Source organism: Babylonia areolata, chromosome 8 (assembly GCF_041734735.1).
Source record: "Babylonia areolata isolate BAREFJ2019XMU chromosome 8, ASM4173473v1, whole genome shotgun sequence".
Classification (NCBI taxonomy): Eukaryota; Metazoa; Mollusca; class Gastropoda; order Neogastropoda; family Buccinidae; genus Babylonia; species Babylonia areolata.
Window position 1 is genome coordinate 17,552,747 of NC_134883.1, and position 15,362 is coordinate 17,568,108.

The window sequence follows — 15,362 nt, forward strand, 5'->3', positions numbered from 1 at the left end:
ATCGGCCACAGATGTCTGTTAACACACCTGTCACATTGTCACAGCGGCCACAGATGTCTATTAACACACCTGTCACATTGTCACAGCGGCCACAGATGTCTATCAACACACAACACACCTGTCACATTGTCACAGCGGCCACAGATGTCTGTTAACACACCTGTCACATTGTCACAGCGGCCACAGATGTCTGTTAACACACCTGTCACATTGTCAAATCGGCCACAGATGTCTGTTAACACACCTGTCACATTGTCACAGCGGCCACAGATGTCTATTAACACACCTGTCACATTGTCACAACGGCCACAGATGTCTGTTAACACACCTGTCACATTGTCACATCGGCCACAGATGTCTGTTAACACACCTGTCACATTGTCACAGCGGCCACAGATGTCTATCAACACACAACACACCTGTCACATTGTCACAGCGGCCACAGATGTCTGTTAACACACCTGTCACATTGTCACAGCGGCCACAGATGTCTATTAACACACCTGTCACATTGTCACAGCGGCCACAGATGTCTGTTAACACACCTGTCACATTGTCACAGCGGCCACAGATGTCTGTTAACACACCTGTCACATCGTCACAGCAGCCACAGATGTCTGTTAACACACCTTTCACATTGTCACAGCGGCCACAGATGTCTGTTAACACACCTGTCACAGCAGCCACAGATGTCTGTTAACACACCTGTCACATCGTCACAGCAGCCACAGATGTCTGTTAACACACCTGTCACAGCGGCCACAGATGTCTGTTAACACACCTGTCACATTGTCACAGCGGCCACAGATGTCTGTTAACACACCTGTCTCACCTGTCACATTGTCACAGTGGCCACAGATGTCTGTTAACACACCTGTCACATTGTCACAGCGGCCACAGATGTCTGTTAACACACCTGTCACATTGTCACAGCGGCCACAGATGTCTGTTAACACACCTGTCACATTGTCACAGCGGCCACAGATGTCTATTAACACACCTGTCACATTGTCACAGCAGCCACAGATGTCTGTTAACACACCTGTCACATTGTCACAGCGGCCACAGATGTCTATTAACACACCTGTCACATTGTCACAGCGGCCACATATGTCTGTTAACACACCTGTCACATTGTCACAGCGGCCACAGATGTCTGTTAACACACCTGTCACATTGTCACATCGGCCACAGATGTCTATCAACACACAACACACCTGTCATATTGTCACATCGGCCACAGATGTCTGTTAACACGCCTGTCACATTGTCACAGCGGCCACAGATGTCTATCAACACACAACACACCTGTCATATTGTCACATCGGCCACAGATGTCTGTTAACACACCTGTCACATTGTCACAGCGGCCACAGATGTCTATTAACACACCTGTCACATTGTCACAGCGGCCAGAAAGTCTCAGCGGGGAAACAGTGCCAGGTCCAGCGTTCCCTCCCCCACACGCAGCACGGTGTCCCTGACGGTGAAGTTTGACCGCACGGCTGACGGGGGTCAGGCGGAGGAGGAGGGGGTGGGGGTGGGGGAGGACAGCAAGGACCTGACCACCTCCGTCGTCAGTCTGTCCAAGTTCTCTGAGTCAGTTGCTCGTCTTGGAGGATTTTCGTGGGGGCATGTGTTGTGTGTGTGGGTGATGGGGGGGGAGGGGGGAGAGTTGTGTGTGTGTGTGTGTGTGAGGGGATGCGGGAGGGGTTGGGTGGGGGTGGGGTATGTACATGTGTGGAATGGAAGAGGGGTGGGTGGGGGGGGGGGCATGTGTGTGTGTGTGTGTGTGTGTATGGGGATGTGTATGTGTGTGTGTAGGTGTGTGTGAATGTGCATGTGTATGTGTATATGTGTGTGTGTATGTGTGTGTTTGTGTGTGTGAATGTGCATGTATGTGTATGTATGTGCATGTATGGAATTTGCATGTGTGTGTGTGTGTGTGTGTGTGTGTGGTAATGTGTATGTGTGTGTGTGTGTGTGTGTGTGTGTGTGCGCGCCTGTGGTAAGCTTTAACATTTGAATTCTATTTGCAAACACAAACTGTGCAGAAAGTAACTTTGTAGCATGGTAGGTATGCATAGGACCTTTCCAGTCATCCCTTTTATGATGATGATGTAAGCAGGATGGGAGGGCAAAAGTCAAGGTCACGATCTGGCAAAACAGGCGAAGCTCAGTAGAGCTCATGTTTTTCATCCAATTTTCATTAAACTTTATATAGTGACTGGCCATGTGTTTATCAGGGTTTTTGTTTGCATGCATTGTTCACCAAAGTTTATTGTTTCTGTTTGCCACATGTTACATTATAAGTAATTTCTCCTTGACATAGACTCTTGGCCCAGTGCATTAAATCATGTGAGTAAAAACAAACAAACAAACAAAAAAGTCCCAGGAGTTCCTACTTGATTACAATCCCTGTTGACTGTATCATAATTCTGTGTGTGAAAAAAAACAACACCCAAACACTTTGTTCTCCCCAGGAGTTCCAAATTGATCACAGTCCCTGTTGACTGTACTGTAATTCTGTGTGTAAAAAAACAACCACCCCAAAACACTTTGTGCATCCCAGGAGTTCCAACCTGCGGTCGCGGTCAGCCGGCAACCTGTCCAAGCCGGTGTCGCGACAGGGCACGACAATGTCGCTGCCAGACCGAGAATTCCTTCCCTCCCTGACCCTGTGCCCCGCGGCCCTGCGACAGATGGCGCTGAACGAGGGGCGGCCCTCCTGTCGCTGCAGCCGCCACACCATCCCCACCATCACCGATGTGGAGTATGAGCGTTACATCAACAAGGAGTGTCCCCGCTCGCAGCTCCAGATCATCATGGTCCACTCCTCCCTGTAAGCTGTGTTGTCCTCCCTGTAAGCTGTGTTGTCCTCCTCCCTGTAAGCTGTGTTGTCCTCCTCCCTGTAAGTGTGTTGTCCTCCTCCCTGTAAGCTGTGTTGTCCTCCCTGTAAGCTGTGTTGTCCTCCTCCCTGTAAGCTGTGTTGTCCTCCTCCCTGTAAGTGTGTTGTCCTCCTCCCTGTAAGCCCTGTAAGCTGTGTTGTCCTCCTCCCTGTAAGCTGTGTCCTCCTCCCTGTAAGCTGTGTTGTCCCCTCCCTGTAAGCTGTGTTGTCCTCCTCCCTGTAAGCTGTGTTGTCCTCCTCCCTGTAAGCTGTGTTGTCCTCCTCCCTGTAAGCTGTGTTGTCCTCCCTTTAAGCTGTGTTGTCCTCCTCCCTGTAAGCTGTGTTGTCCTCCCTGTAATCTGTGTTGTCCTCCTCCCTGTAAGCTGTGTTGTCCTCCCTGTAAGCTGTGTTGTCCTCCTCCCTGTAAGCTGTGTTGTCCTCCCTGTAAGCTGTGTTGTCCTCCTCCCTGTAAGCTGTGTTGTCCTCCCTGTAAGCTGTGTTGTCCTCCTCCCTGTAAGCTGTGTTGTCCTCCTCCCTGTAAGCTGTGTTGTCCTCCCTGTAAGCTGTGTTGTCCTCCTCCGTCCTGTGTTCTGTGATCTGTGTTCTGTGTTGTCATGCCTGCTGCATGGATGGAAGTGGTTTTGCATTGCACACATTTCTGAACCGGCATTTTGGTGATATTTTGTTCATGATTTTTTTTTGGTGATATTTTGTACATGATTTTTTTTGTGATATTTCGTACGTGATTTGAAAAAAAATTTTTTTTTTTTACTTTGTTTTGGTATTAACTCATTGAGCCCTGTGCCTGAGCATTGCTCTGGTGTCAAAATTTGTCCCATCAAAATGTTTTACACATTCCTACATACGTATAAACTGCAAGGGAAGGGAACTACCTTCTGAAGTATTTCCGGATGTGTCTACATGTTATTGATGTGTCTACATGTTATTGATGTGTCTACATGTTGTTGATGTGTCTATACGTTATTGATGTGTCTACATGTTATTGATGTGCCTATACGTTATTGATGTGTCTACATGTTATTGATGTGTCTATACGTTATTGATGTGTCTATATGTTATTGATGAGTCTATACGTTATTGATGTGTCTACATGTTATTGATGTGTCTATACGTTATTGATGTGCATACATGTTATTGATGTGTCTATACGTTATTGATGTGTCTACATGTTATTTGGAGAAAAAAGCAGGCATTAGAATGGCATTAAAGCCTGCCCAGGCTGTAAACTTCCCAGGGTTAAGTGGGTTAACACAGTCCTTTAGTGAAGTGGCCCACATCCTAATTGTTCCAAAGAGAGCTTTCATGCATGTTTTTGCAGACTGTCGATCAATTAGCTGTACTTTGGATCTTCATGTCTGTACTGCCACCTTCACACAATATAGATCAACATCTTTCTCACTGACAGTATGTGCCAGCTTGTTTTGTGCAAGCAGCAAAAATCAGTACAGCCACCTGCATTGTTGGTCAGGAAACTTGGACATTGCTCACAAAGACAAAGTGAACGACAAATGACTGTGTAATCTGTGTATCTCCATAACACCCACAGTTCTAGACAGGAGCCAGTCAGTGTTGAAACATCCCCAAACTCCCAGACCTGTAGTTATTTTGTTATGTTTAATTCCTTGTCACAGCAGACGGATTTCTTGGGGGTTTACTGGGCCAGGTGGGCAGCCAGGGCACAGTGCATGCAGGGTGTGTCTGTGTTCCCATGACCCATGATTGGCTTCGGATCCACTCTCTTTACATATACCCAGATTCAAACACACCTCTGTTGACTGCTGTTCTTTCTCTGTCTCTGGATCTTGCATTTGGAATGAACTTCCTCTTTCGCTTCATCAGGTCTCCGCACTCAGCTCTTTCAAGTCTGGCCTTAAAACCCACCTCTTCACAAGATAGCCTCCCTCCCCTGCCTCTTCCTTGTCTTCAGTTTTAGAGTTATGCATGCGTGTGAATGACTGGTGTGAAAGCGCTTAGATTTGTCTCTGCACAAGATTCAGTGCTATATAAATACTATCATTATTATTATTAAACACTGTGCTTCAATGCCCACATTTCATATTCTGAATGCTTACACACAGGAACAGGGTTTCAGGCACATACTAAACGTTGGGGATTGGGGGGAAAAAATCTTGATCCTTTATCAACCCTGCCAGGCACCAGTACGGAGATCCAAACCCAGGACCTGTAATGGAAAGTGCAACAGTTAAACCACTCAGCTGATGCATCATCTCTTTTAACTTCTTCTTCTTTTTTTTTTTTTGGTCATCATTTTTCCCAACCAGCCGAAGTTGAAGGTGGTCATTTTGCCATGTGGGCAGATTCCCCAACACAAACCCCGCAGAGAGTATGGTGAACCACATCCACGCCAACCAGAACCGGAACCGCACGCGGCCGTGTCTGCAGAGCCGCAATGACCCCTTCCGCATCTTCAGATACGACATCAACATGGCCGCCGAGGACTCGGACCACACACAGCCATTGTTGTTGACTCGCCACAACGTGGTGCCTGGAATGTTTCTGGTCAGTGGGTGTGGGTGTGGGTGTGTATTGTATTTCTGTTGTGTTGTGTTTGCATGGTGTTGCATTGTACTGTATTGTACAGTATTTTTGTGTAGTGCACTGTATTGTATTATGCTGTGTTGTTCTGTTTTGTAGTGTAGTGTACTGTGCTGTGTTTTCTTGTATTGTTCTGCATTGCATTGTACTTGTATTACTTGTGTTGTTTTGTATTCTACTGTACTGTATTGTAGTGTGCTGTATTTTGTTGTTGTGTTGAATTGCATTGTACTTGTATTACTTTTTGTATTGTTTTGTATTGTACTGTACTGTACTGTACTGTACTGTACTGTATTGTGCTGTAGTGTATTGTACTGTTTTGTATTGTACTGTACTGTACTGTACTGTACTGTACTGTACTGTATTGTGCTGTAGTGTATTGTACTGTTTTGTATTGCACTGCATTGTATGACTTTTTGTCACGGCAGATGTGTGAACCAAAACAGTACAATGATTTAAAGAAAAAAGTTATAAATTCTGTAGTTGTACATGAAAGGGTATAAAGAACAAACAAAAAAAAGAAAGAAAAAGTATCATTCATATTGTTGTTGATAATGTGAATGATTGTATGAACAGGCAGTAAACGTAAAGGGTACATGTTGATTATTGACAATGTGAATGGTTGTGTGAACAGGCAGTAAACGTAAAGTGTACATGCTGTTTATTGACAATGTGAATGGTTGTATGAACAGGCAGTAAAGGTAAAGTATACATGTTGATTATTGACAATGTGAATGATTGTGTGAACAGGCAGTAAACGTAAAGGGTACATGCTGTTTATTGACAATGTGAATGATTGTGTGAACAGGCAGTAAACGTAAAGTATACATGTTGATTATTGACAATGTGAATGGTTGTGTGAACAGTCAATAAACATAAAGCGTACATGCTGTTTATTGACAATGTGAATGGTTGTGTGAACAGGCAGTAAACGTAAAGTATACATGTTGATTATTGACAATGTGAATGGTTGTGTGAACAGTCAATAAACATAAAGCGTACATGTTGTTTATTGACAATGTGAATGGTTGTGTGAACAGGCAGTAAACATAAAGGGTACATGTTGTTTATTGACAATGTGAATGGTTGTGTGAACAGGCAGTAAACATAAAGGGTACATGTTGTTTATTGGCAATGTGAATGGTTGTGTGAACAGTCAATAAACATAAAGCGTTCATGTTGTTTATTGACAATGTGAATGGTTGTGTGAACAGGCAGTAAACATAAAGCGTACATGTTGTTTATTGACAATGTGACTGGTTGTGTGAACAGTCAATAAACATAAAGCGTTCATGTTGTTTATTGACAGTGTGAATGGTTGTGTGAACAGTCAATAAACATAAAGCGTTCATGTTGTTGGCAGATCTACGGAGATAGCAGGCTGCTGTTCTGTGACCACATCCTGAACGGCTATGGCTACACGCAGCGTGACTTCAAGAAACAGATCTCCAAATGCCGGGTCGACTTCCTCCACGGCCAGTCATTGCCCAACGATTTTCGATTCAGGTCAGCGTCCTGTTGGTTTGTCTTGACAGCTGTCTTTTGATGTCGAGTAGCTGATTGAGTTGAACATGTATGATTGTAAAACTTAGCAGCAGAGGTGGTTTTATCTTTTTTTTTCTGAAATTCAATAAAAAATATTTTTTCTATTAATTCTTTTCTTTCTAAGTTGTTTGCGTTATGATTTCAAAGTTTGGAGAGCGCAACACAAAATTATGACAGTGATAAATACTTTTTGCACCTTCTGGAGATTTTGTATTATACAGATTAAAAGACTTTAACAAATATGTGTGAAAATGTATTGGTTGCTGGAGATGTTTTCAGCTGTCAGCAGAATTCTCACCTTTTGGGAATTCAGCACTAACAATTTTCTGTTTTCCTCTCTCTCTCTGTCAAGTCAAGTCAAGTCAAGTCAAAATGATCTTTATTGAGGGTAAAAGAATAAGCTTATACATCTTTTTTACATCCTGTCCTCATAAAAAAAGAGAAGAAAATTATTTTTTTATAAAAATTAAAAAAGGAAGAAATGGAAGTGGGGGTCTGGAAAGGATAATATGGAAATAAACAATTACAAGAAACACACAAAATGTGTGTGTGTGTGTGTGTGTGTGTGTGTGTGTGTGTGTGTGTGTGTGTGTGTGTTTGGTTTTTTTTTTTAAGCTTGATTACGCTGCTGGTCAGGCACCTGTTTAGCAGATGTGTTGTAGCGTATATGGATTTATCCAAACACAATGATGTCTCTTTGAGTAATGAACTGAACTGAACTGAACTGAACTCTTTGTGTGTGTGTGTGTGTGTGTGTGTGTGTGTGTGTGTGTGTGAGGACATGAATGTATGTGTATATTTGGATGTGAGCGTGTATGTGTGCATTTGAGGACATGAATGTGTATGCATATATTTAGATATGTGTGTGTTTGATTGTAATGATAATGCACAGAAACACACACACACACACACACACACACACACACACACACACACAAATGCTTGGCACCCATGTACATGCCTCCAAGATTCAAGATTGAATTTTCTTTTACCCCTTTTGGGCTATGGAGGTTTACAAAGAAAAGAACAAAAACAAAACAACAACAACAACAACAACAACAACAAAAACACACATGAAAAACAACTAATAAATGAACTGTATTAACAACACTCATATGGTAACTATAACGTCAGATTCTTGAAAAAGCATCTGCATGTTCAAAGATTACCGAAACATGAACATTTAGAAGAAAATATCGATAAACTGATCTCTTTCATTGAAATGTTCATTGTAATAGTTTTAACTATGAAGCTAGGCTTATTGCTTCAATTAGTAAGTTAATGCTATTTATAACAGATATTTGCCATACATATAAAATTTTGAAACTGAAAGCAAAAGGAAATTAATGTCGGTATAGGGACAGGCCCAGCGCTTCCTTTTTCAGGAAGTGTCTGAGTTTATTCCAAAGTACCTTTTATTTACCTGTGTGCTAGCTGAATCGGTAGCGTAAGCAGCACTGACTCGAAGCTGTGTTGCGACTCTCTACTATCTGAAAGCAAAAGGTATCACATCGACGTAGTGCAACACGTTTCAAACAAGGTGACCTACACGATGTCCACAGCCCCAGCAAGGGTCGACACGGACTGAGGGCGGCGTGGGGAGGAGACATTGGTGGAACCGGGGTGGACCGGTTCGGGGCTCCAGGAACCACCCTGAGCCGGTCACTGACGGACATCCCTGGGTCGGACAAGTCGTTGTCACTGTACACAGCATCACAGGCCGATCAGGCAGGGTGAGTGTGTGAGGGGGTGGTCCCCTGCGTGGGCCTGGACACCTTTATGGCTCTGTGTGTGTGTGTGTGTGTGTGTGTGTGTGTGTGTGTGTGTGTGTGTGTGTGTTTCTTTCTGTGTGTGTGTGTCTCTGTGTTTCTCTGTGTGTGTGTGTCTCTGTGTTTCTGTGTGTGTGTATTTGTGTTTCTCTGTGTTTCTGTGTGTGTGTGTGTGTCTTTGTGTTTCTGTGTGTGTGTGTGTGTGTGTGTGTGTGTGTGTGTGTGTGTCTCTGTGTTTCTCTGTGTGTGTGTGATTGGGTGTGTGGCTGCTCACTTCCATGTTTTGAAAACCTCTGAATGTCAGGAAGCTGGGTCTTGATCGGGTTGACTGCTGCTGACGAGTACGCTTTTGTCAGTGAGGTTTTGTCTTTTTACTGAGATAGGATTCATTTGACTGGCCAGAATGCTTTGTTATCAATCGTTTTTTTTTTTCTCTGTTCAGACTGTGTTTCTTTTCTACTTTCGCAAAATTGATTGATAACATCACTCGAAGACACACAAAAAGTAGTTACTGCACCTTTTTTTTCATGCCTCACTGACTTTGATTTCAGTCAAAGGGTTCAGAAATCACAAAGAGGTTGCATTATGGCAACACGCAATTCTTTCTTTTTTTTTCCTTCTAAATCTTGTGTTCATCAGAGTTTGCAAATTGTGGATGGGAGACTGGGATTCAGAGGGTTTTGAAACTGATCACATTTCCACTAGAATGTTGGCACTTTGTGTTGTGGTCATCACTTGTTGTTCAGTGTTAACCGAGATCAGGTGCCTGTGGTGTTAACAGTGATCATGTGTCTGTGGTGTTAACCGTAATCAGGTGCTTGTGATGTTCACAGTGCCTGTGGTGTTAACAACCAACAGGTGCCTGTGGTGTTAAGTCATCAGGTGCCTGTGATGTTAACAGTTCTGGTGGTGTTAACAGTCTTTAGGTGCCTGTGGTGTTAACAGTCTTCAGGTGCCTGTGGTGTTAACAGTCTTCAGGTGCCTGTGGTGTTAACAGTCATCAGGTGCCTATGGTGTTAACAGACTTCAGGTGCCTGTGGTGTTAACAGTAATCAGGTGCCTGTGGTGTTAACAGACTTCAGGTGCCTATGATGTTAATAGTCATCAGGTGCCTGTGCTCAGTGTGAAGTGAGAGAGCTGTGTTGTTGTGCTACCTGCCTAAATCACCGTCCCTCTGTGACTTTCAGGTGTGTGTTTGTGTGCTTTTTTTTATTTTGTTCTTTTTTTTTTGTCAAAGTGGGAAGCTTCAATCCTGTGTTTTTGTTTCTTCCCCCTCAATCACCTGTCTGCATTCTAGCCCCCCTCCCCCCCCCCCCCCCTCCCCCCCTGAACCCTCCCCAACCCCCCTCATGTTTGTGTCAAGTTTTTTTGTTTTGATTTTTTTGTTTTTAATCAAAGGCAATAGTATTCTCTCTGGAGCTTTAAGTAGTAAGGTTCAGTCACTGTTCAGTGCCAACAGCTGTCCTTCATTTCAGTGTATTGGAGTCACTCTTCTCTGTTGTTCAGTCCCTGTCATGCTAGTGACTTTATCGTTTTGTGGTTGTTGTTCTTGTTCTACAATTGAAACTGGGTAATCCGGTACCATTGCCACATGCAATGACCCACATTCAGGGTCGTTGTGTTATGTTGAATACCACCAGCAGTATGCAGGGAGCTATTGATGTCATGTTGCCCTCAGGCTTCTCACATGTGGAGAACCTGCGCTGCTGTGGAGAGAGTTGATGTTCAGTGTTACACAGTTGATTTTGTTCAGAAGTGTTGTTTGCTGTTGGCGCTCAGTGTGGGATGCTTTATTCTGTTGTTTGTGAACTTTTTAAAGATTTGATGTCAGTTCTGTCATGCGTGCTGTGTGCATGTGAACGTATGTTGATGTATGTGTGGATGTGTGTGTGTGTGTGTGTGTGTGTGTGTGTGTGAGAGAGAGACATTGTGTGAGTGATTGTTTGTGTAGGTGAATGATTATGTGTGTGTATGCATGTTTGTGTGAATGCGCTTGTAAATATGTATGCATTTCCACACATGCATATGTGTTTGTAATTACTATTTGACAAAATTTTACTTAAATAGCAGGCAGTATTGTATGAACTACAAACCGCACTGTTTTCGTGCATTAATGTGAGCAGAATTTCTTGTGCATATATGCCAGAGTCCTCCTTGAAAGTCTGAAAGAAATACTGAATATAAAAACCAGTCCATCCAACAGGTATCTATAGTTTGTTTGGCACATTTCTTTTTTTCCTGACATTTAGGCTAGCTTTTCTTCCATTTAAAAAAAAATTAAATAGTTACAGGTCTTTTTTCTTTCTCTCTTCTTTTTAAACAATCGTTTGTTGTTGCTGTGGAAATAAAATACTGGTGATTTTTGGGCAGAAAGATTTATGATTTTTTCTCTCTGTTTTTCCATGCTTAATGATGTGGAGTTCTTATGCTCTGAATCCTGATACTAGTGATAGTCATCACTTGAGTGTTTTGAATTTAGTGGAGTTGGCAGTTGGCTAAGTGTGTCTGTTTCCAACTTTCCCTCGACTTTCTTGCTCTGTTGCCTCCATCTCTGTCTCTGTCTCTCTCTGAACTCTTATCAGTACTTGCTTATTTTCATATGCATGCATATGTTACACAGACAGATACACAGGCACAGATACACACACACACACACAAACACACAGAACGTTTATTTTAAGATAACTTCTTTTACATACAATCCATACAGCACTTTGAACATTTTTGTGTGTGTAAAACTTGTTTTCTTTAAAGGAAAAAAGAAAAAAAAAGTTTGGGCATGCATTTCTTCATTGCTTTTGTTTTTATTTTTTGTCACGTTAGGAGAGGTATGAAAGCCAGAAACATTGTGAAAAACGTGTCTTGGTGAGTGAAAGGGTGTCCCTATATCAGTGAGCATGTCACAGCATAATACATTCGTACATTTGAGTGGAAGAAGTGAAGCATTTTATGTCGATAAATCCCAATGCAATACCAGTTTTGGTGTCGAGTATTATCAGTTTTTCAGCATGTAACATGTCAATGCCAGTTGGTTTGCAAGAATGTGCACGCTTTCATGTAACTCCTTGTTGGAGTTGTGCTACAATGATCTTCCTGACACAGAAAGACAGATATATGTATTATGAGAATAGCAGGATTGGTGCAACATTTGTTATGTAAAGGGCATTTCTGAAAGCCTTTTCTTTGTGATTGGAATCAGCCTCCCTCTCTCTCTCTCTCTCTCTCTGTGTGTGTGTGTGTGTGTGTGTGTGTGTGTGCACCCAAATTAGAAATGGCTATTTTGTGATGGCTCTTCCCAACTCCCTGCCCTGAAAATGGACAATGACTGCTTAGATGGTGGAGGTAAAAACAGTGATACACCCAAAAGTCCACTCATGTGTAAGAGTGAATGTGGCAGTTGCAGCCCATGAACAAAGAAGAAGAAGAAGAAGAAGAAGTAATGGCTCTTAGCAGCAGTATTGTTTTGGGAGGAGAAATTCTGTTTATAACCTGTCACACATTCTGGTGACTGTGTTGTTTTCATCCTTGTAGTTCATGGCAATGTTCTTGATGTGATTTACAGAGTTTATTTTTTCTTTTCTGTTTGAGGTACTTCTCCTTTCTGTCTGTCAGATCATATCACTGAGGTTGATAAACAATCAAGAATTAATTGATCATAGTTTCATGAGATTGGTGCACAGTGCACACACAGACACACAGACACACACACACACACACACACACACACACACACACACACACACCAGTAGTATTAACATCAGTTTATTGTCTTTCTAGCATATAAAAAATCTAAAAGTTTTATGATGTTTGACACAGACCACAATTATGATGTTAGTTTATCTTTTGTTGTCTGCATGATATAGACTCTTATTGGTTCCAAGAGAAATAGACGTGATTCTGACTCTGACCCACAAACAAAGAGAGAATCTGTTTTTCTGCTTGGCTAGATGTGTTTTGCAGTTTGTTCTGCATTGCGCTTTTATTGCTCTGCAAGATGTGTGCAGCTGTTGGAAACATGATATCAGTTGTTGCTGCTGAATCTCATTGACTAGCAAACTGAAGGGGGGAGGGGTGTGGGAATGGGGGTGGGGGCAGGGGCAGGTTCAGCCAATAAAAAAAAACAAAAAAAACCCTCCAACTTTTGAACTCATTGATCAGTAGTATCAGTGATAGCAACATGACCACTGTGAATATATGATATTTTGTGACTTGGTGCTGTTGGGAGGGGGGATGGGGAGGGGGGGGGGGGGGAGGAGAGAGAGAGAGAGACTGGTGATTAATCAAAACAAAGTGTAAGTGAACAAAAAATTTTTTGGTTATATTTAAGACATCAGAATGACAATATCTTATAAACGAAGCAACGAGTGACAGTTAATTTCTAATCTGAATTAAAGCAGATAGTGACTCCTTCTTCTTCAGTGATCAGGACTGTGCTTTGCTGAATATTGCTTACATGCCCAGCCTGATCTGTGCCATTCTGGAGAGGTGTGCTTTTTGTGTGTCAGTGTGCTGAGTGAAATCTGCTTTCTGTCTGCGTTTTTCTGGTGTGAAGTGTGTGTGCGAGCATGTCTATACTGCAGAATATAGCACGCAATAAGCTTTTGGGTTCTGTGAAATGTTGCTGATGGCTTTGCTGTTTGTGTGTTTGGCTTCTGTCCTGTTTCTGACTGTCTGGAGTCAAGCAACACATTGTGCTGACCATCTGGAGTCAAGCAACACATTGTGTTGACCGTCTGGAGTCAAACAACACATTGTGTTGACCGTCTGGAGTCAAACAACACATTGTGTTGACCGTCTGGAGTCAAACAACACATTGTGTTGACCGTCTGGAGTCATACAACACATTGTGCTGACTGTCTGGAGTCAAACAACACATTGTGCTGACCGTCTGGAGTCAAACAACACATTGTGCTGACTGTCTGGAGTCAAACAACACATTGTGCTGACTGTCTGGAGTCAAACAACACATTGTGCTGACTGTCTGGAGTCAAACAACACATTGTGCTGACTGTGCTGTGTGTACAGATGTCTGTATGTGTATGTTTTATCAGGCACACACACTGTGGTGTGTGTGTGTGTGTGTGTGTGTGTTGTATGTGTGTGTGTATGGTCTGTGTGTGTGTGTGTGTGTGCGTGTGTGTGTTTACATGCATGCATGTGTGTGGATGTGCACATAAGTATATTTTCACATGATGGTATGTGTATGAGAGCATGCGTACTTGGGCGTGCTGACATTTCTATGACAGGTGCAGTATTGAATGCGTGTGTGTGAATATGAAAGAGAGAGACTATCTGTATTCATATATGCACTTTGGAGAGAATGTTCTTGTTTGTATGGGAGGATCTTTACTGCATGGACTCAAACAGAACAAGAAAGGCTATAGACATTAGCCAGCTGTAAAACTATGGGCAGAATTTCAGACTGTAATAGACCCATTTCCAGATCTGGCCAACCCTCCGTCCCCTGATGACTGAAATAAAAAAAAAGAAGAAATGGAATGAACATGTGTGAGCGACGGGCGCAATAGCCGAGTGGTTAAAGCGTTGGACTTTCAATCTGAGGGTCCCGGGTTCGAATCACGGTGACGGCGCCTGGTGGGTGAAGGGTGGAGATTTTTACGATCTCCCAGGTCAACATATGTGCAGACCTGCTTAGTGCCTGAACCCCCTTCGTGTGTATATGCAAGCAGAAGATCAAATACGCACGTTAAAGATCCTGTAATCCATGTCAGCATTCGGTGGGTTATGGAAACAAGAACATACCCAGCATGCACACCCCTGAAAGCGGAGTATGGCTGCCTACATGGTGGGGTAAAAACGGTCATACATGTAAAAGCCCACTCGTGTGCATACAAGTAAACGTGGGAGTTGCAGCCCACGAACGCAGAAGAAGAAGAAGAAGAAGAACATGTGTGAGCACTCAGGCATGTTACCTACTTTTCGCTCTCCAGGGATCTTGCATATTTTCCTTGTCACAGCTCACTGGCTTCTTTATGTGGTATTCACATTGCTGTCCCCAGCTAGGGTGTGCCAATACTGTGCAGGTCGTACTTTCTTTTAAGTCATCTGTGCTGTGTTACTGTTTGTTCTCAGTCAGTTTTTGTAGACAGGGGAACCAAAAATGTTCAGTTTCACCTTCTCAAGGAGGTGTCACTGTGTTTGGACAAATCCATATATGGTACACCACATCTGACCAGCAGCATAACCCGACTGGCTTAGTCAGGCCTTGAGTGCATGTATATATATTTGTGTACCTATCAGAGTGGATTTCTTTTTCAGAATTTTGCCAGAGGACAATCCTTTTGTTGCCATGGGTCCTTTTTCAGTGTGCAAAGTGTGTGCTGCACACGGGACCTCGGTTTATCATCTCATCTGAATGACTAGACGCTCAGTTTGATCTTCCAGTCAAACTTGGGAGAAAGGGCAAGAGCAGGATTCTTCTTCTTCTTCTGCATTCACTCGTATGTACATAAGTGGGCTTTTACATGTATGACCGTTTTTACCCCGCCATGTAGGCAGCCATACTCCGTTTTCGGGGTGTGCATGCTGGGTATGTTCTTGTTTCCATAACCCACCGAACGCTG

At 43.0% G+C, this 15,362-nt stretch overlaps 1 protein-coding gene across 6 annotated transcripts in view; it reads left to right on the forward strand.

The window, feature by feature from the left end:
• LOC143284598 (uncharacterized) overlaps window positions 1–15,362 on the forward strand; it is a 53,368-nt gene that overhangs the window by 27,647 nt on the left and 10,359 nt on the right. For 2 of the 6 annotated variants that reach the window (XM_076591424.1, XM_076591427.1), the window contains 6 exons: window positions 1,410–1,599; window positions 2,573–2,842; window positions 5,227–5,428; window positions 6,828–6,970; window positions 8,572–8,742; window positions 10,925–10,981. In XM_076591424.1, the coding sequence (XP_076447539.1) occupies window positions 1,410–1,599; window positions 2,573–2,842; window positions 5,227–5,428; window positions 6,828–6,970; window positions 8,572–8,742; window positions 10,925–10,981 (1,033 nt within the window). Of the gene's footprint in view, window positions 1–1,409; window positions 1,600–2,572; window positions 2,843–5,226; window positions 5,429–6,827; window positions 6,971–8,571; window positions 8,743–10,924; window positions 10,982–11,601; window positions 11,644–15,362 lie in introns of all 6 variants that reach the window. The other 4 variants (XM_076591425.1, XM_076591429.1, XM_076591426.1 and 1 more) reach the window with 2 other exon arrangements.